The sequence below is a fragment of the Chiloscyllium plagiosum genome, chromosome 11 (genome assembly GCF_004010195.1).
Source record: "Chiloscyllium plagiosum isolate BGI_BamShark_2017 chromosome 11, ASM401019v2, whole genome shotgun sequence".
NCBI lineage: Eukaryota > Metazoa > Chordata > Chondrichthyes > Orectolobiformes > Hemiscylliidae > Chiloscyllium > Chiloscyllium plagiosum.
Window position 1 is genome coordinate 94,627,997 of NC_057720.1, and position 21,890 is coordinate 94,649,886.

The window sequence follows — 21,890 nt, forward strand, 5'->3', positions numbered from 1 at the left end:
AAATGCTTTTTGAATTGGAGCCATGTAATGATACAGAGTAATGGGGCTGCCTCGCAACAAATGGGTTTATCAGAGAACCAATGTCAGGTGCTTCAATGAAAATATGAAATATGAAATAGCTTTGAGTCAGGACTTGCTGTGTAGTGAGCAAATTTTTTATCATAGAATCATAGAAACCCTACAGTGTGGAAATAGGCCCTTCAGCCCAACAAGCCCCACACCGACCCTCCGAAGAGTAACCGACCCAGACCCATTCCATTACCCTATTATCCTATATTTACCCTTGACTAATGCACCTAACCTACACATCCATGAACACAATGGGCAATTTACTATGGCCAATTCACCTAACTTGAACATCTTTGGATTGTGGGAGGAAACCGGAGCAGACACTGGGAGAATGTGTGAACTCCACACAGCCAGTCACCCGAGATTGGAATCGAACCCGGTCCCTGGTGCTGTGAGGCAGCAGTGCTAACCACTGAGCCACTGTGCCACCCCCCAAATGTATAAAGACAATGGATGGGATCAGTATGCAAGCTGTAACATGTTTTACATTCATGCTTACATAAAAAATTGAAGAATACTTTTACTTGTTTTGCAGTTAAAAGTGGCGGTTTGCCTTAAAGACCAGAATTTATGTAACAGCAACTCTGAGATAAAATGGCTTAGAAATAAAATTGAAGAACTGGAAAAACTACTTCAAGCAAAGTTGCAAGAACAGACTGAACAAGATATTTCTTCCTTCCAGAATGAGATGGCTGAGCTAAGGTTTATTTTTATTATTTGTTTTAAATTTCAGTTTGAGTAAGAAAGTTGCAGTTATATAATGCCACAGAACATCCCAAAGTACCTTGCAACCAATGAATTACTGTAAATGTGTAGTTTATGCATGTTACTGCAGCAGTCCACTTGCATGCAGAGAGGCCCCACCAGTAGCAAATGAGTAAGCGGCTTTTTTGAAAGTTGTTTGTTGTATGCAAAATATTGACCAGAGTGTCTGCAATTTGTCTTCGCTTAATACCATAAGATCTTTTTCATCCACTTAAGAAGTTAATGGACTGTTAGCTTATTCAGAGAACAAAGCCACCAACAAAATTGCTGTCCCTTTGCACTGCACCCGAATATCAGCCTGGAGCCCATAATTTGATGTTCAGCAATTTTATGTGGGCAAGGGTAAATTCACTGTTCAGGTCGAGTTAATTTTTAGATTAATTTTTGTAATCTATTGTTAGTTATTACCATAAATCAACTTATGGAGAGGTGAAACAAAAACAAATTGCTGGAGAAATATAGCAGGTCTCGTACATTCTGTGGAGAGAGCAATAGCAAAAGTGTTTCAAGTCCAGTGACCCTTCTTCAGGACACTAAATTTCACTTTGTGTTATGGAGAGGTGATTTTAGTCTTTAGTTTAATTTTGGGACTAAACAGTCTAATTGGTTTGTATCTCTTTTTACAGTTTGTATTTGAGTGTTAGTTTTTTCTAAAGACAGTGCTGGTTGAATAATGGCTGTGTCTTTTGTAGATTTGCATGAAATCAATTGTTTGATTAAAATGATACATCACTATTTTACCTTTTAGATCAGAGAAGACCTTACTGCTTTCAGAGTCTACAGCTACAAAAGAACAATACCTCTTAAAAGTGGCTGACCATAATAGACAATTTACTGAATTGAGCAAGTTGAACCAGGAAGTGTGGACTAGTGACCTAGCAAATATAAATACTGTGCAGCAGATGAAGGTAAGATTTTAAATACTCTTTTGCATTTGTTTGGTTATTTGACTCATTTTAAGGATGGATGGCTTTCCCAATGGAGGTTTCCGTCATAGAGTCATGCAGCATAGGAACAGAAACTTCGGTCCAACTCATCCATGCTGATTGAGTTTAGTCCTGCATTTGCCCGCTTTTGACCCATATCTGTCTCAGGGCTGATCCATTCCTGATGAAGGGCTTTTACCCGAAACGTCGATTTTCCTGCTCCTCGGATGCTGTCTGACCTGCTGTGTTTTTCCACCACTACTCTAACCTTGACTCATATCCGTCAAAACTATCCTATTCACATACCTGTACAAATATGTCAATGATACTCAACTTAAGGACTGCTTTCCTTACTAGCAGAGAGACAACTGTGAATCACCATTCCTATTCCCTTTACGATGAAAGTCTATTAGCTCAGTTTGCTGGGCAGCTGTTTTGTGATGAAGAGTAACACTAACAACCTCAGTTCAATTCCTGAACCAGCTGAGGTAACCATGACAGTTCCTTCTTCTCCACCTCTCCTCTCACCTGAGGCATTTTGACACTCACGTTAAGCCACCACCAGTCCTCTGTCTGTAATGAGAGAGCAGCCCTATGGTCTCTGGGAATATGACAACTTTTAAATCTTATTCTCTTTACATTACCCCTCACGGTGGCACAGTGGTTAGCGCTGCTGCCTCACAGCGCCAGAGACCGGGGTTCAATTCCCGCGTCAGGCGACTGACTGTGTGGAGTTTGCACATGCTCCCCATGTCTGCGTGGGTTTCCTCCGGGTGCTCCGGTTTCCTCCCACAAGTTCAAAAATGTGGAGGTTTGGTGAATTGGCCACGCTAAATTGCCCATAGTGTTAGGTGAAGGAGTAAATGTCGGGGAATGGGTCTGGGTGGGTTGCGTTTCGGTGTGGACGTGTTGGGCCAAAGGGCCTGTTTCCATGTAAATAATCTAAATCTAAATGTATCATATTTCTTAAAATACATTTTTAGCAGATATATGTTGAACACCAGCTATCATCGTGGGGTAGCGGGGTAACAGTCTGTGGGAGGATATTTATTTGACCATGTATTCAATCTCTGAGGGTACTCAGTTAGATTTATGCACCTCAGCCATAATTGAGATGTCCATAGCATTCACTATTTTGGCCTACAGAATTGAAAGGAATTGCTCATGTGTGGCAATCACTCTCGAATCTCCACCAATGTTTTTTTGGGGAAGACTTTGTGGGAAGTGATTCTTTTTCAATCCTTAAGCGATTTGCTGAAAAATGTTTCCATCCGTATATCATGAAGGTTTTTTTGGTCTAAAGTACCAGCCATTATTGCTTCCATAACTTGATTGAGACCAGATTATATGGGAAAACAAATCAGTCTAAGAAGATTATTTTGGATATTTAGCTAAATCAGACACAAAATGACAGATGGTTCTATGGCCGAAAATGAAACTCTCGAATGGTATATTGCTTCCCTGGCTCCCAGGGTCAGGGATGTCTTGTTAGCTGCAGGGCATTCTGAAAAGGCAGCATAAATAGTCACCAGTCATGGTACTAACGACATGGGTAAAATATGAAATCAACTTTGGTGGGCGGCACGGTGGCACAGTGGTTAGCACTGTTGCCTCACAGCGCCAGAGACCCGGGTTCAATTCCTGCCTCAGGCGACTGACTGTGTGGAGTTTGCACGTTCTCCCCGTGTCTGCGTGGGTTTCCTCCGGGTGCTCCGGTTTCCTCCCACAGTCCAAAGATGTGCAGGGCCAGGTGAATTGGCCATGCTAAATTTCCCGTAGTGTTAGGTAAGGGGTAAATGTAGGGGTATGGGTGGGTTCGCTTCGGCGGGTCGGTGTGGACTTGTTGGGCCGAAGGGCCTGTTTCCACACTGTAATGTAATCTAATCTAATGTAATCTAAAAAAGTCCTGCAGCAGGAATTTATAGGGTTTGATAATAGATTGAAGAGGAGGACTACTAAATTTGTAATCTCCAGATTACTTCCTTTGCCATGTGCTAGTGACAACAGGTATAGGAGTTGGAAGACAGGTTAGATGAATGCATGACCAAAGGGATAATTTAGGAGGGCTTTTGATCTTTGCATCATTTGGACAGTTTCCTGGGTGAGTGAGACTTGTACAAGCTGGACATGTTGCACCTAAAATGGAATAGGTCCAATACTCTTGCTGGGAGGATTGCTCATGCTGTTGGGAGGCTTTAAACCAACTCGGCAGCTCGACAGGACACAGATGATCCCTGGAATGGTAGGCCTGTCATACGACCAACGGCTAATGATCCTGGGATTGTATTCATTAGAGTTTAGAAGGTTGAGGGGAGATCTAATAGAAACTTACAAGATAATTCATGGCTTAGAAAGGGTGAATGCTGGGAATTTGTTTCTGTCAGGCTAGGACCCCTGGGCACAGCCTTAGAATTAGAGGGGGTCAATTTAAGATGGAAGTAAGGAGACATTCCTTCATCTAGACAGTGGTGGGCCTGTGGAAGTCATTGCCACAGAGCGCAGTGGAGGCCGGGACGTTAAATGTCCTAAAGGCAGAAATTGATAAATTCTTAATCTCGCAAGGAATTGAGGGATACGGGGAGAGTGCGGGTATGTGGAGTTGAAATGCCCATCAGCCATGATTGAATGGCGGAGTGGATTCGGTGGGCTGAATGGCCTTACTTCCACTCCTCTGTCTTATGGTCTTATTTGTAGATGTTAAGCTGGGAGCAAGATTCAATCAGGTATTGGAGGAACTCCAGGACAGTCCAGCAAGCGGAGAAGTCGTGAATGCGATGAGGCACATGGATGAACTGGAATGCTGAATTGTACCTATTTTAATGCAAGAAGCCTGACTGGCAGGGCAAATGAACTTGTGTTGATCAGCATGTGGCAAGATGGTAGTGTTGCAATTACTGAGTCATGGTAGAGGGAAGGGTGGGACGAGCAGCTCAGCAGGGTACATTCCAGGGTACAGCAGTTTCAGGCATGAACAGAGGGAGAAGTGGCTGAGGAGTCAGAGTCATAGTCAGACAGCATGGAAACAGACCTTTCAGTCCAAATAGTCTACGCCGACCATGTTCCCAAACAAAGCTAGTCCCACTTGTCTGCATTTGGCCCATATTCCTCCAAACCCTTCTGCTTCACATATTTATCCAAATGTATTCGAAATGTTTTAACTGTACCTGCATCCTCCACTTCCTCTGGCAATTCATTCCACATGTAAACCACTCATTTTGTTAAAAGGTTGCTCTCATGTCCTTTCTCCTCTCACCTTAAAAATATGCCCCCTAGTATGAACTCTCCTCCCCCAGGGAAAAGACCCTTGCTATGCACCTTATCTATGCCCCCCCTGTGATTTTATACACCTTTTATCAGGTCACGCCTCAACCTCCTATGCTTCAGTGGAGAAAGTCCCAGCCTATCTTTATAACTGACTTCTTCCATTCCCAGCAATGTCCTGATAAATCTTTCCTCGCCTTCTCCAATTTAATATTATCCTTCCTATAACAAGGTGATCAGAACTGTACACCGTACAGGTCATTCTGCTATAATGCACGTTTCGTTAACACAAATTTGCTATAACATGATTGACGAGGTAGGGGGACGGTTTCTAAAGCACGGAGTTTTAAACGTGTATTAGTTATAACGCGATTCCGGCCCCATCAGTTTAAATGGTGCTGCTATTAAACAATTTTCTTCTAAAATGGGATTGCACGAGAACGGAACTACTACATTATAGCACAACTGACTGTGCTCCAGAAGAGGCCTCACCAGCACCGTCAACATGACATCCCAACTCCAATGCTCAGAAGGTCTAAGCAATGAAGGCAACCATGCTAAACACCACCTTATCCATTCTTAACCACCCTGACTACCTGTGATGCAAATTTCAAAGTATTATGTATCAGAATCCCTAGGTGTCTCTGTTCTACAACATGACCTAGAGCCCGACCATTGATTGTATAAGTACTCCCGTTCTTTATTTTACCTAAATGCGATACCTCACATTTATCCAAATTAATCTCCATCTACCTCTCTTCAGTCCATTGACTTAATTGATCAAGATTTCTTTGTAATCTTAGATAATCTTCTTCAGTGACCACGATACATGGCTACAGGGCTGGTGCAGGAGGGAGGGCTTCAGGTATGTGGATCGTTGGGGTACATTCTGGGGAAGATGGGACCTGTACAAGAAGGATGGGTTGCACCTGAACTGCAGGAGCACCAATCCAGGATGAGAGGTTTGCAAGAGCTCTTCAGGAGCGTTTAAACTGGATTGGCAGGGCGGTGGGAACCTGAGCTACAAATCAGATGGAGTAGGTAGTGAACAGCTAGATACAGCGTGTAGAGAGTCTGTAAGGCGGAGTAGGCGCTTGATCGGGCAAAAGTGCAGTCAATGTGATGGGTTGAAGAATTAAATTGAATTTATTGTCACGTGTACCAGGGCACAGTGAAAAGTTTTATCTTGCGAGCAATACAGGCAAATCACAGAGTTAAGTAGCATAGAGAGTAAATAATAGGTAAACAGCAGCGAAAATAAAAACACAGGGACAGGCGAATGTTAAGAGTTTGAGAGTCCATTCAATATTCTAACAGCAGTAGGGTAGAAACTGTTAAGAAACCGGCTTCTGTACCTTCTCCCCAATGGTCGAGGTTGTACCATCTATTGTGTGTCTGTTTTAACGCAAGAAGTATCAGGACTGAGGGCGACGAACTTAGAGCATGCATCAGTACTTGGAACTAAGACGTTGTGGCCATAATCGCCATTTGGATATCACAGCGGTAGGAATGGTTGTTGATGTTCCAGGGTTTAGATGGTTCAAAAGGAATATGAAAATGACAAACACAAGTGGACCCAAAATAGATCCTTGCGGTACATCACTGAACATTTCCCAACAACCACCACCTTCTGGTATTCTTTCAGCTTACCAATTTCTGATCCAAACCCTCAATCCCATGCCTCTGTGTTTTCTGTAATAGCCTACCGTGGGGAGCCTTATCAAACACCTTACTGAAATCCACCTACACCACATCAACTGCTTTACCCTCATCTACCTGTTTGGACATCTTCTCAAAGAACTTAACAAGGTTTGTGAGGCCTGACCTACCCTTCACAAAACCACGTTGACTATGCTTAATGAAATTAGTCCTTTCTAGATGTTCATAAATCCTGTCTCTTATAACCTTTCCAACACTTTACCCACAACTGAACTAAGGCTCACAGGTCTGTAATTTCCAGGGTTGTCTCTACTTCCCTCCTTGAACAAGGGAACAACATTTGTTAGCCTCCTGTTTTCTGGCGCTATTCCTGTAGGCAATGTTGACGTAAAGGTCAAAGTCAACGGCTCTGCAGTCTCCTCTCTGGCTTTCTAGACAATCCTAGGCTAATCCCTTCTGGACCAGAGGACTTGGCTATTTTTAACACTCTCCAAAATTGTTAACACTTCCTCTTTGCGAACCTAAATCCTAGCTAGTCTCGTAGCCTGTATCTCAGTATTCTGCTCGGCAACATTGTCTTTTTCTAGTGTGAATACTGACGACAAGTATTAACTTAGCACTTCCCCTATCTTCTTCGACTCCATGCACAACTTCCCACTACTATCCTTGATTGGCCCTAATCTTACTCTCGTTGTTCTTTTATTCCTGATATATCTGTAGAAAGCTTTAGGGTTTTCCTTGATCCTATCTGCCAATGACTTCTCATGTCCCCTCCTGGTTCTTTACTCTTTCTTTAGGTCTTTCCTGGCTAATTTGTAACTCTCAAACACCTCATCCTAACATAAGCCGCCTCTTCCTCTTGACAGGAGATTCAACTTTCTTTAGGTCTTTCCTGGCTAATTTGTAACTCTCAAACACCTTAACATAGCCTTCACACCTCATCCTAACATAAGCCGCCTCTTCCTCTTGACAGGAGATTCAACTTTCTTAGTAAACCACAGCTCCTGCTCTCGAACACTTCCTCCCTGCCTGAAATGTACATGCATATCAAGGACCCGCAGTAGCTGTTCCTTGAATAAGCTCCACATTTCAATTGTGCCCATCCCCTGCAGTTTCCTCCCCATCCTATGCATCCTAAGTCTCGCCTAATCACATCGTAATTGTCTTTCCCGCAGCCATAACTATTGCCCTGTGTTATATATCTATCTCTTTCCATTGCTAAAGTAAACAATCAAATTGTGGTCACTATCACTGAAGTGCTCACCTACCTTCAAATCTGACACCTGGCCTGGTTCATTACCCAGTACCAAATCAAGGGCCTCACCCCTTGTTGGCCTGTCTGCATACTGGTCAGGAAACCATCCTGCACACATTGGAGAAACACTGATCTATCTAAAGTGCTTGAACTGTACTAATCCCTGTCAATATTTGGAAAGTTAAAGTCCTCCATAACAACTACCCTGTCACTCTCGCTCCCATCAGAATCATCTTTGCTATCCTTTCCTCTATATCTTTGGAACTATTCAGAGGCTAATAGAAAACTCCCAACAGGGTGACCCCTTCTTTCCTGTTTCTAACCTCAACCCATACTACCTCCGTAGACGAGTCCTCAACACCCTTTCTGCAACCATAAAACTGTCCTTGACTAACATTGCCAGAACAATGCAGATTGCTTCAGAGGGCATCTCTGGGACACCCGCACCAATCAACCCACTGCCCCGTGGCCGAATACTTCAACTTCCCCCTCCCACATGCAGGTCCTGGGCCTCCTCCTTCGCCACACCCCAGCCACCCAATGCCTGGAGGAAGAATGCCTCATCTGCCTGCTTGGGACCTTCCAACCACACGGCATCAATGTGGATTTCACCAGTTTCCTCATTTCCTCTCCCCCCACATTATCCCAGATCTAAACTCCCAACTTGACACTGCCGTCATGAACTGTTCTACCTGTCCATCTTCCTTCCCACCTATCCACTCCACGGCCCACACGCCTCATTACTGATGAAGGGCTCTTGCCTGAAACATCGATTCTTCTGCTCCTCAGATGCTGCCTGACCTGCTTTGCTTTTCCGACACCACACTCTCAACTCTGATCTCCAGCATCTGCAGTCCTCACTTTCTCCTACAGAATTGGCTGGCCCAAAGAAGACGGGTGGTAGTTGACGAAAGAATTCAGCCTGGAGCTCATTGACCAGTGGTTTTCTGAAGTGATGTCTTCTGGGACCTCTGCTGATTGTGATTTTTATAAATGACTTGGATAAAGAAGTGGGAGGGTGGTTTAGTAAATTTGCTGATGGCACGAAGGTTGGTGAAGTTGTGGATAGTGTGGAGAGCTGTTGTACATCGAGCCGGACGTTGACAGGATGCAGAACTGGGCTGATAAGTGGCAGATGGAGTTCAACCTGAAAAAGTGTGAAGTGATTTATCTTGGAAGATTGAATTTGAATGCAGAATACAGGTTAAAGGCAGGATTCTTGGCAGTGTGAAGGAACATAGGGATCTTGGGGTCCACATCCATAGATCCCTCAAAGTTGCCACCCAAGTTGATAGGGTTGTTAAGGTGTTTGGTTTGTTGGCTTTCATTTGCAGGGGGATTGAATTTAAGAGCAACGAGGTTGGAGCCCTGGCTAGACCACACTTGGAATATTGTGTTCAGTTCTTGTTGCCTCAGTAAAAGAAAGATGTGGAAGCTTTAGAGACGGTGCAGAGGAGATTTACCAGGATTCTGCCTGGACTGGAGGGCATGTCTTCTGAAGAAAGGTTGAGGGAGCTAGGGTTTTTCTCATTGGAGTGAAGAAGGATGAGAGGTGACTTGATAGAGGTGTACAAGATTTGAGAGGCATAGATAGAGTGGGTAGCAAGAGACTTTTTCCCACTGTGGCAAAGTCTATCATGAGTAGTCATAATTTTAAGGTAATTGGAGGGAAGTATAGGGGAGATGTTGGAGGCAGGTTCTTTACACAGAGAGTGGTGGGTGCGTGGAATGCACTGTCGGCAGTGGTATTACCATTCAGATACATTAGGGCCATTTAAGCGACTCTTTGATAGGCATGTGGAAGTTAGTACAATGAAGGATATGTCAGTTCGTCTAATTTTAAGAGTAGGATAAAAGGCCCGGCACAACATCAAGGGTTGAAGGGCCTGTACTGTGCTGTGTTGGTTCTGTGCCACCAATTTTGGTGTCATCCACAAACTTACTAACCCTGCTTCCTCTGTTCTCCTCTGAGGTAGATTGGGGTTGCTGTGAGAGGGTAAATCCACATCTGGCATGTAGGAATGTTTTGAAACGTGGTTGATTAGAGTTCAGGACCAGCATGTTCCTGTGAAAATGAAGGACAAGAATAGCAAGATTTAGGAACCTTGGATGACAAGGGAAATTAAAAGCTTATTCAAAAAGAAAAAGGCATTTGTCAGGTTTAGGAAACTGAAGACAGATAGAGGTCTTGAAGAATACAAGGGTAGTGGGAAAGAACTCAAATAAAGAATTAGGCGGGCAAAAAAGTACCATGAAATGCCTTTGGTAAACCTGATTAAGGAAATTCCCAAGGCATTTTATACGAATTGTTACGACACTGGCTAAACCTCCCCTCTGTTAATTTAAACCAGCAGCACAGAAAAGATTTATCCAGTGAAGTAATTTGTGAAAATTGGAGAGGCCAAGAACGAGTTAAAATAAAAAGTAACAGCTTTATTTCTTAAAGTTTGACAGAGAATAATTAACTAATAATTATTTACAACTCCTATCTTTACTTTCCTTTCTATAATACTAGTCCGATAAAACCCCTGGTTAAGATTTACGAAATTCAAATTTCAAAACCAGGCAACTGTCAAATCTTCCATTTGTATCTTCCTCTGTAGATTTTCTTTTTCTTCGGATTTCTCTTTCACAGGTCGTTGATGGATAAATGGACCTTTAAGAGACCTATTCTGCGGGCAGTCTACATTTGTTGTTGGATTTAGATTAGATTAGATTACAGTGTGGAAACAGGCCCTTCGGCCCAACAAGTCCACACCGACCCGCCGAAGCGAAACCCATCCATACCCCTACATTTACCCCTTACCTAGCACTACGGGCAATTTAGTGTGGCCAATTCACCTGACCCTGCACATCTTTGTGATGTGGGAGGAAACCGGAGCACCCGGAGGAAACCCACGCAGACACGGGGAGAACGTGCAAACTCCACACAGTCAGTCGCCTGAGGCGGGAATTGAACCCGGGTCTCTGGCGCTGTGAGGCAGCAGTGCTAACCACTGTGCTACCGTGCCGCCCACAGTTGGCTTGACAGTTCTCCAGCTGTTCAATTTTTCCCGGTCTTATACCCCAAATCATCAGATCGTTTCATTGATTTTTAATATTGTCAATATACTAAATTCAAACTTGATTGGAGGTTGGTATTTTGGGGTATAATTTGAACTGGCTGAATTTGAATTTGTTTTGTCATCTCCAGGCAGCTGTTCGACCAAATGTTATATTGTACCTTCTTCAGAACACTTGTTGCTGTCAGGTAGTTCTGCTAGCTTTTAACTGTCTTAAAGGTACAGGACACTTCTACACCTTCATAACAGTATATCAGTGTATAAGGAGCAAGAGTATAGCTCAGGAAAGGGTAGGCTCACTTAAGGACAAAGGAGGGAATTTATGCATGGACCCAGAGGAAGTGGATGAGGTCCTTATCCATTGCCTTGCATTGGTATTCACAAAGGAGAAGGACGTGATGGATGAATGTCAGGAGGATTATGTTGATATTTGAGATAATGTCAGTAGAAAAAAGGAGGAAGTGTTGGGTGTTTTGAAAAGCAGTAAGGTAGACCATTCCCAAGACCTGATAGGATCCCAGAATGCTGAAGGAGGCAGGTGAGAAAATTGCTGCGACCTTGCATGAAATCTTTGTATCCTTTTTAGTCACAGCAGAGGACCCAGTGAACTGGAGAATAGCCAATCTTGTTCCTTTGTTTAAGAAGGGCAACAGGGATATTCAGGGAAATTACAGGCCAGTGTGCCTTAGATCATTGGTCAAGTTTCAAAGTCAGATTGAAAGAGTGAATATAGAGTCCCATACAAGAGTTTTAGTGTTGGGCAAAAGTAATTATGCAGGCTTCAAGAAGGAGTTGGCCCAAATGGACTGCGCAAAAATGTTAAGGTCATGACAGTTGAACAACAGTGGCAAATGCTTGGGGAGGTACTAAATACCTCTCAATTAAAGTATATTCCTGAGAGGGAGAGGAAGAGAAATTGTTAAGCCATGGATGTTATTTCACTTTTTTACAAAGAAATCAGGGATACCATAAAGGTAAAAACTCGGGCACATCTTACTGCAAAATGTAGCAGCGTTCTGGAGGATTGGAAGAACTTTAAATGTCAGCAAAGGATTATTAAAAACAAAATCAAAAGAGCTAAGGTGAACTACGAAAGGAAACTAGCAGAAAACATAAACACTGATACCAAAAGCTTCTGCAAGCATGTAATAAGAAAGAGAATAGTGAAAATAAATGTTGACGCTTTAGAGGATGAAAATGGTGAGGTAACAATGGGAATGGCAGAGGCAGTAAACCAATATTTTGTCTCTGTTTTCATAATGGAAGATAATTTCCTATCAAAAACTGCAGTTACTACAGAGGAACTTGGTGAAATTACTATAAGTAGGGAGGAGATATTAAGTAAACTGATGGGATTTGCATTAAAAGCAAATAAGTTCCTGGGACCCGATGGCTTGCACCCTAGGGTATTAAAAAGGTGACAGCAGAGATAGTGGATGCATTAGTTACAATATTCCAAGATTCCCTGGATTCTGGAAAGGTGCCACTGTATTGGAAACATGCTAATGTGACGTCCTTTTCATTACAACATACAATACAACACAGGAACAGGCCCTTTAGCCCACCAAGGCTGCATGATTCTTACTCCTTATTTAGACTCGCTATGTATTGCTCGAATGGGTTTCTATCCCTTTGTTCGCTTTTCGCCTTAAACATTGGTAATGTGTCTGCTTCCACCAACCCCACTGGCAGTGCATTCCAGGCAACCACTCCCTCTGCGTGAAAAAATTTCCCCGCACTTCTCACCTAAATTTGCCCCTGCTTACCTTCAACCTATGCTCTTTTGTAGTTGACCTTCCCACCCTGGGGAAAAAGCCTTTGTCTATTTACTCTATCTATGCCCTCATAATTTTGTAGACCTCTATCAGGTCACCCCACAGCCTCTGTCTTTCCAGTGAAAACGCTCCAAGCTGATCCAACCTCTCCTCATAACTAAAACCCTCCAGACCACTTTCTCCAAAGCATCCATGTCGTTTTGGTAGTGTGGCGACCAGAACTGCACACTATTCCAAATATAGCCTAACTGAAGTTTTACACAGCTGTAACATAACTTGTCAACTTCTGTATTGAATGCCCAAGCTGATGAAGGCAAGCCTTCTTTGTCACCTTCAAAAAAAAAAGGGAAACTGTAGAATGTTAGTTTGACCTCCATAGTGGAGAAGTTGCTGGAGTCATTCATAAAGGAGGAGATAACTAAACACTTTGAAAAGCAAGCTCAATTCACCAGTGTCAGCATAGTTTCATGAAGGGCAAGTTGTGCTTGACAGATATGCTGGAGCTCTTTGAAGATGCAACCAGCAAGGTGAATAATGGGGATCTGGGAATTGGATATGGTATATCTAGACTTCCAGAAGGCATTTGACGAGGTGCAATTTAAAAAATTAATCCAGAGGTTAGAAGCCGTGCTTTGTGCCAGAAAAATAGGGAAGAAAAGCTATAACCCTAATGTGTCAGTTAAGAAAATCCAATAAATAAATAAATATCCACTGATGGAAGAGATTGGTTTCTTAGTACTTGGCATGCGGGTGTACATGTTCTCATCTGACAGATACATGGCATAAGACCAGTGGTATGTAAGAGATTTAACAAAAGAAACTTTGGAAGATGAGTTGAATGTTCCCATCCCAGAGTGTGGCAGCAGTGGGAGTGATTGCTTCCTGGGGTTTGACAGTGGCAGGCTCCTTTGCTGAATGGCAGTCCCAGAAGGTGGCAGTGGCAGCAATGTATGCCAGAACCAGGCACTTCAGCGTGGTGAGCCCAACATTGAGCCCAACTCTAGTTCGGGAACCGGCAACTTCGACTTTTGGTGGCGATGATTTTGGTGGAGGCACGATGGTGTCGAAGAATGGCTGTATTGTTCCAGGCCATGGCTGGGCCTGGGTACCTGATGGTGGAGGTGGTGGTGTTCCAGCCATGATGGGACTCTGGGCATCTGAGTCCTCGCAGACTAAGGGATGGACTTTGTGGCTTTGTTTTTCTTGCAATGAAGACTTCTGATGAAGGCAGAGGAGTGATCTGGATGTTTCCTTTAATTTTAGCTGTTTCTTTTAGTTCTGTTTCTGTCTTTAATGCTATCTTTTGTATACTAAGATGGAACTGGAGAACGGCAACTTTGTACACTTTACTCCTGTATTCCTATACTAGAGCATGCATGCCAAAATCTAAATCTAGATCCCAGGAATTAAGGTAGAGCATTCGCTTGGATCGAGGATTGGCTACTGACAGAAAGCAGAGGGTCAGGATAAATGGGTCCTTCTCTGGATGTGGAACTGTAACTAGTGGCTTAAGTTCTTGGACATAAACTAATTACAATCTATATAAATGGTTTGCGAGCAGGGACAGAGTATAACATTACTACAACTGCAATGCCTCCCCCTGTTGCTATGTCACTGGACTAGCAATCCAAAATTCGAGGCCAATGCCAAGGGGTGATGGGTTTAAATCCTATTGTACCAGATAGTAAAATTTGGATCCAGCAAACAGTCTGGAATGAGGAGTTGGGCTAATTACCACCGTGTAACTCTCAGTTGTTCACAAACGTCTTTTAGGAAAGCTAATATACTGTGTTTACCTGGTATGGACCCTAAATGTGACCCCAGACCTACAAGAGTGCAGCTGACAATTGTCAGCTGGGCAATAAATGCAGCAACACCCATATCCTCATGACCTAACTAAAAGATTGTTCTCAACCTTTTTATCATTAGGTAACCTGTTCACCTTAGGAATCAATCCAGTGAATTTTCTCCAGGCTGTTTCGAATCTTAAGAAAGAAAACAAAAACTTAACACAGTTATTTAGATGTGGTCGCATCATGTCATGCACAATTGTGACAAGACTTGTATATTCCGCCACCTTGCATTAAAAGCTAGTTTTTGTATGTAAGCATAGTGTTTGGGTCCGATATGTTGCAAATGTATTAAAAAATTTGTCAGTTTTATAATTTTACTTTAGCCTTTAGAGATTGAATCTTCGCTGAGCAATGAGAATATTGCTGAACAAATGAAGTCTCTACTAATAGAAAAGAAACAACTGCAGAGTGAAGTCCAGCGTTATTTACAAGAGATTCACCACAAAGAACAAAAATTTCAAAAACTGAATAGCAAGGTAATGTATTCCTGAGGTTTAATTCATGTAAAATGTTTCTCTAAGCTTTATTTAACCTATGAATAAAATATGAATGATTCTGAAGATTGTGTGGCTTATGATCTGATCAGCTCTTATTCACTATTTTGTTGGCACAGGTTATGCAGAGCATTGAAGAGAAAGCCACTTTGTCTAGCCAGCTAAAAGCTGTCTCTCAGACATTGCGTGATACCCAGTCACGTTATGGAGATCTTCAGGATCACTATTATCGACTAGAAAGACAGTACCAAACAATACGTTCATCTTTGCACAATGAAGAGCAAGTAAGTGGTTGGCCTATCAAGTTATTTTGTGATTCTCTCTTTTCCTTCTCAACTTTAAGAAAAAAATTTGAGAAGTAGATGTACAAAGCTGAAAGGTTAAAGCAAAGAATAAGTCAGGAAACCTCGGAAGGAGTATGAAGAATAAGGCAATTGTTTGTCCCCAGTGTGAACACTTAATGTAAAAATATATTTTATTGGTGTTGAGTACTTTAATACATCTGTATGTTTTAAACATTTAAATGTGTGTGCTACTCTGTATTCGATAGATATTGTGCCTGAACCCAGTGATGTGAAGAACACATTCCATTTGTTGCATACAAGATTCAACTGATGCTGCATGAGAGCACCAATCACTCCCCAGTGTGAACACTTAATGTAAAAATATATTTTATTGGTGTTGAGTACTTTAATACATCTGTATGTTTTAAACATTTAAATGTGTGTGCTACTCTGTATTTGATAGATATTGTGCCTGAACCCAGTGATGTGAAGAACACATTCCATTTGTTGCATACAAGATTCACCTGATGCTGCATGAGAGCACCAATCACTATACTGACCTTAAATTCCACTTCAATTGCAGAGGCAGGCTTGCTTTTGGGCCTACCCTTAGAGAATTCCCACCTAAGTGGTGGCCATTGCTCCTCTGTAACATTTGTGCATCTTTCAAATGTTTAGCCCTTGAGCCTTTGTATCCTTTCCTCTTCATTTGAGATTTCTTTTGAAGATTGTCTTGAGTCAGTGGTGCAACACATCTGTTGATTGTCTTGTTGGTCACGTGGTATGAATTTGAAAGCCACCTGTAATTGAAAGCTTGTATGTAGCCAGAGATTTGGAATCAGCAAACACCTAACTGCATCAATGTTTTGTACTCATGTTACCATTCACTTGTGAGCCCAAGCCTCGATGCAGGCAGGTTTGTGAATGGAATGCAACACAATGAGTTGGCAGGAAACAGCTCCATTCCTCACTTTAAGATGGAAAGGAGTATTATGGAACAGAACAGACCCACTGGAAATATATCAAGAAGATAGCATAGACCCTAACTTTTTATCTTTCAAAGGCAATGTAAGGCACTGAATTCCACATGTGATTTGATTGGTCCACCACTAGACATTAAACAATGCACACTTTGCTCTTACACCACAGTTAAAATACAAACAAGAAAAGAAAACCAGGCGTAACTTGAACTCTACTGAGACCTTCATAAAATTATATATTATTTAACTACTAATCATCAACTGTTCCAATATAGCAGCATCCCATAAACACACCCTTGGCAAAGGCAAATTCAGCAAACAGATTGTCCTCACGTGCTACCTCCCTTCCAATCCAGGACAAAGGAACACCAAAAGGAACAGTCTAGCAGCAGAGAGAGAGCTCAAGCTTTTTTCTGCAGCTGAGAAAGCTGTAACCATCAGCATTAGCAGCCAATTTCAAACTCCAACTAAAAGCAAGCCTAAAACTCTAGGTTTGCGTGAACCTGACTCCACCCACTCATGCTTTGTTGTCTAACTTTAATAAAAGAATCAGGGAGCTTCTAAAGCTGACATTCCAATACAAGTGAAACAGCACAGAAACATTCCCTTCTTTAAGGCACAACACTATCACAACAGTGCTTGAATATGATCGTACCAAGAACCGTACTGAAACAGGAACCACAACCTGCATTTGTATACTACTTTTTGGAGTAATGTAGGAACAACGGTAGGCTGTTTGTCTATCAAGGCAGCATCTGAGGAGCAGGAGAGTCGACATTTCAAGCATAAGCTCTTCATCAGGAATGTGGGTGGGTATAGGGGAGGGGGGAGGCCAAGGGGATGAGAGATAAATGGGAGGGGAGTGAGGCTGCTGGGAAGGTAGCTAGGATTCGGGTCTTCTCAAACCCCGCCCCCCCAGCTCCCTCAACCCTATTTATCTCTCAGCCCCCTTACCCCCTTACCACCACATTCCCAATGAAGAGCTTGTGTTGGAAATGTTGACTCCTGCTCCTTGGATACTGCCTGACTGGTTGAGCTTTTCCAGCGCTACACTTTTTGACTCTAATCTCCAGCATCTCAGTCCTCACTTTCTCCCCGTATGCCTATCAAGTCTGCTCTGCCTTTTAGTACAGTCGTGGTTAGTTGACCATGTCAATACCTTTTACTAACTGTTCCCATAGCCCTTACACCATTGACAATCACAAATCTATCAATGTTTAAGTTAAACATACACATCTTTTTCTGAGTGGCAGGCAATGGCAAGTGGATACCACAGGGATCAGTACTTGGATCCCAATATACTTTAGTGATTGAGATGATGGAATTAAATGGAATACACTACTGTGCTCAAGTCTTCTTGCAACCAAGGTGTTGCCTCGTTACTCTGTTCAACACCAGTTATTGGCTCAGCACAAAGAGGACGAGAGTCGAGTCTGTATCAAACAACCACTAGCTTTATTGGTTTAGCTAAAACAAACATTCAATTCATACTGTTTTTTGTTAGGAATAGGTTAACAGTAGGCATGCAATTCATACAAGGCCCTCCTGACAAAAATAAAGGCTAATACCGAAGAATAGAAGCTCCTGCTGCCCAGACAATTTTTCCCAGGTCCCAGCATTATCTCCGTGCTTCCAAATGTGGGATCCACAACTTTGCAAAGGTTGATCTCCAGAACTTTCACTGATGACACGCCAAAATCCTTCATTTTTATCCTTTTTCCTCACCTTCCCGAGCGGTGTCTTGTTCTTGTTAGTTCTTAGCTCATGTGACAAGCCGATGACTTTCCAATGTAGGTTTACTCCAAGGACGCATTTAGGATTACCTCATTACTCTTCCACCCAAATAAGGACTTGCACCTAATGTCATCCCTCAGAGCTGATCTGGTTCAAGCCAGTGGCTGGGGTTCGGGTAACTTCAGTTCACAAGTTTGCTGTTTTTTATGTATGAACAGCCCCTGGCCAACAAAGGCCAGTGTTTTCTTGTCAGTCTGTTCAGAGATGGCAACACACATCTATGGAACAGGTGGGACGTGGATCTAAGATTCCTGCTCCAGAGAGAGAGACTGGAATACTGATATCTGCTGTACGTACATATTAGCATTCAGTAACTTACTGACAGGGATATATAGGTCTCTTTGCACATCTGCACTTCCAACCTCTTTCCATGTAAAATATGCTCCTCATATCTGTTCCTCCCTACCCTAACCTCACATTTTTCCACCCTGTTTTCTGTCTGTCATATTCTGGCCCAGTCACTAAGCCTGTCCAAAGCTTCCTGAAGCCACTTTGCATCTTCCTGACAACATTTCTACTTTGTATCATCCACAAATTTTGAAATATTACATTTGGATGTAATGTCGTAATAAAATGCCTCATGAGAACATTGTCAAACTAAACTGGACACTGAACCAAATGAGGAAATATTTGTTGTAGATGACCAAAAGCTTAGTTGGATTGATAAGTTTTTAATAAGTATCTTAAAGAAAGAGACTGAGTTGAGTAGGTCTAAGGAAAGAATAATCAGAACTAGTATTCCTCCACTCCTCTTTCTGTTTTTCCTGAACAGTACACCAGGAATATTTAACATACAGTTTTGCCCTTCCTTGAGCCTGCCCTTTGTCACTGCCACAGCATCTCAATTCCACATTGCAGTCTGCGTCTGTAATCTTATTTACTGTATCCCATGCACGCATGCATGTTAATCCTGTTTTGAACTTTCTTACTCCCCTGCTACGACTTCACCTGTTAATTTCCTATTCTCTGCGCTAGTGCCAGCCATATCCCTGAGTATTTTGCGAGCTCTGGTATTCCCCTGTACTGTTCTTTCTTGGTTCTGTGCCAAGTTAGTTTAAAGCTAGAGTTTTTGGTTTGCCTATTAACCTCAGTTTTCCTTAAATTTACAGGCATAACAAGTGTTCATAAAAATTGAATTCTTATCCTTTTTTGGTTGAATTGTAGAATGAAACAAATGAAGAAGTTCCACCAGGGGCTCCACAAGAGCGTGCTAGTGTTATAGTGGAAATTGACAACTTAGAGCTGAGTGAACTGCGGAGGAGGTGAGTGCTGTTTGTTTTGCAGCTTGACAGCGATAAATACTACAATGATTTAATCGATTCAAGATCAGTTTGCAAATGTGTGTATATATTTCAAATAATTCTGGGTATGGGAGAGAAATAAATTACAGGTTATGAAGTTCAAAAAGACAGTTTCCTGAAAGTATCAGTTGCTCACCACCTTTACTGCAAATAATTAATCACATCAAAAAATAATTCTATGGTAGCTAAAGTGAAAAGATGGAAAGGAGGCCTGGAATTCTGTGATAGCTATTGGTTATTAAATGAAAGGACATTTGAGAAATTAGTCCAAACAGCAAAATTATACCAATAACATTCATTTTGAAGGTATGATAAGCAATAGTAAGAGATTCAGTGATGCCTTAATCTCCCAGACTCATTAGTTTCAGATATAAATTATCAGAGTTAAATCAAGCCAGTGTTTGCACAGACTCTTTTCGGACAAACCTGGGATTCGAGCATGGAACTTGACTTTTGGACAGTCGAGGGACTTCATAAGAATGGCCTAAGCTTGCAACCAAGAGATGTGACTCCACTTCCACTGCAGATTGTCTCCAGCATATACAACAGAGCCTGCTATGCCAGAGTTGAGCTACTGAGCCCGGTGAGGCGAGCATAGAATTGCCCACCAATGCACAAATGATGATTGCACAAAATTGAAGGCTGCCATGAGAGGGACTTTGGAAAACAGCAAACTTTAGTTAAAGAGGAAAGCGAGGACAAACAAACTCCAACCAATGATCAAATTTAAAATTGTGCATGATCAAACCTAGGTCAAATAGTAGGTCAATAGGTGTTTCATTCCCAGAAAATAATGGACCTGTGGAACAATAGACCAGGCTGCTAACTCATTAATTGAATGCTAGTTTGCTGAGTTCCTTTAAGTGAGAACAGGATCTGATTCTAGTCAGGGACATCATACTTGCATAATAGGTAGGTACAGCATAAAAGTGACAGGGCCAGTGTGATCTCCTGGACATGCTTTGGTTGCCTTACACAAAAATTACAAATAGGGCAAATGTGCTGTAAGCGGTGTACTATAATCCCCCAGGCAGTTGGGGCATGATATGGAATTCCCCATTTTGCTCCACCAAATTGACCTGACTTTCTTTTTTGAACCCGTTCCAAGAGATCACGTTGTTTGGGGCGGGGACACAAGTATGCATTTGTTTGGTGACACACAAGGTATCACAATTGTGTAGGACAGGATGGATGAGCCAGCAGACCTTCTCCTGTCTACTGTCATTTGCAGATTTATAATATCCTTAGTAAGAAAATTGCTAAGAGGAGTGAGGGTGTTAGTACAGAAACACTTAGAGATATCTTGAGAACCATATATAAGAGCAGATACTTGCGGAGAGAGCTGTTATAGATATTGTAAACCTGTTTTGTCTAGTTTTCCATTTGACAGTTTTAATAGCTGAAAATTATGATCCATGAATCCAGGATTCTATGCCTTGCACTCTTTGTGAGGATGCCTTTTCATGGAAGCATCCTATGAAGAATCTATAAGAATTCAGATCAAAACTGGCAGCAGCCATAGCTCACAGTAAGGCAGACCAAGATCAGGCTGAGTGACCAATTTCGTTTCTCTGAAATAAAAGCAAAGTGATGCGGATGCTGGACATCTAAAATAACAGCACAACATTCTGATGAAACTTAGGTCTGATAGCAGTGCAGGAGGAAAAAAAGCCAACATTTCAAGTTCGATACTACTCTTCTTCAGAATTGGAAGAAGTAGTTCCGCTCCTTCTGGATATTAATCAGTAAACTTTCTTTGAACTGCTTCCAGTGCATTAACATCCTCCTGTTAGTATGGTACCCAGTACTGTACACCAGATGTGGTCTCACAAGTGCCCTGCATAACTGTCGCATAACTTTAGTACTCTTGCATTCAATACTATTCACAACAAAACATGATGTTTTAATAGATTTAATGATTACTTGCTGTACCTGTGTACTAATCTATTGCGAGTCATGCAATAGAACATGCAAATCTTACTGCATTTCAGCTCAGCAACCTCTCATTGTTTAGATAATATGCGTTTTTATTCTTTTTGCCAAAATGGACAATTTCATACTTTCTTACATTGTACTCCATTGGGCAGACCATTGTCCATTCACTTCACCTATCAATATCCTGTTGTAAGGTCTATGTGTCCTCTTCACGCTTTGCTACCTATGTTTGTGTCATACCTTTGACCCCATCATCCAAATCATCTATATAAATTGTAAAGTGTAGGGGCTTCAGCACTGATCCCTGTGGCACACCAGATATAACATAGAACATTACAGGGCAGTACAGGCCCTTCGGCCTATTCCATGTACATCCATATGCTTGTCCAATGATGACTTAAATGTACTTAAAGTTGGCGAATCTACTACCATTGCAGGCAAAGCATTCCATACTGGAGGCACTGGAACGGGTGCAGA

General features: G+C 42.2%; 1 protein-coding gene across 5 annotated transcripts in view; it reads left to right on the forward strand.

Annotated features, from left to right (window-relative positions):
• The window catches only part of LOC122554676 (golgin subfamily B member 1-like), a 272,444-nt gene that overhangs the window by 235,692 nt on the left and 14,862 nt on the right, over window positions 1-21,890 (forward strand). For all 5 annotated transcript variants that reach the window (XM_043700052.1, XM_043700053.1, XM_043700056.1 and 2 more), the window contains 5 exons: window positions 605-771; window positions 1,583-1,742; window positions 14,949-15,101; window positions 15,239-15,403; window positions 19,342-19,439. In XM_043700052.1, coding sequence (XP_043555987.1) covers window positions 605-771; window positions 1,583-1,742; window positions 14,949-15,101; window positions 15,239-15,403; window positions 19,342-19,439 — 743 coding nt within the window. The remainder of the gene's footprint in view (window positions 1-604; window positions 772-1,582; window positions 1,743-14,948; window positions 15,102-15,238; window positions 15,404-19,341; window positions 19,440-21,890) is intronic.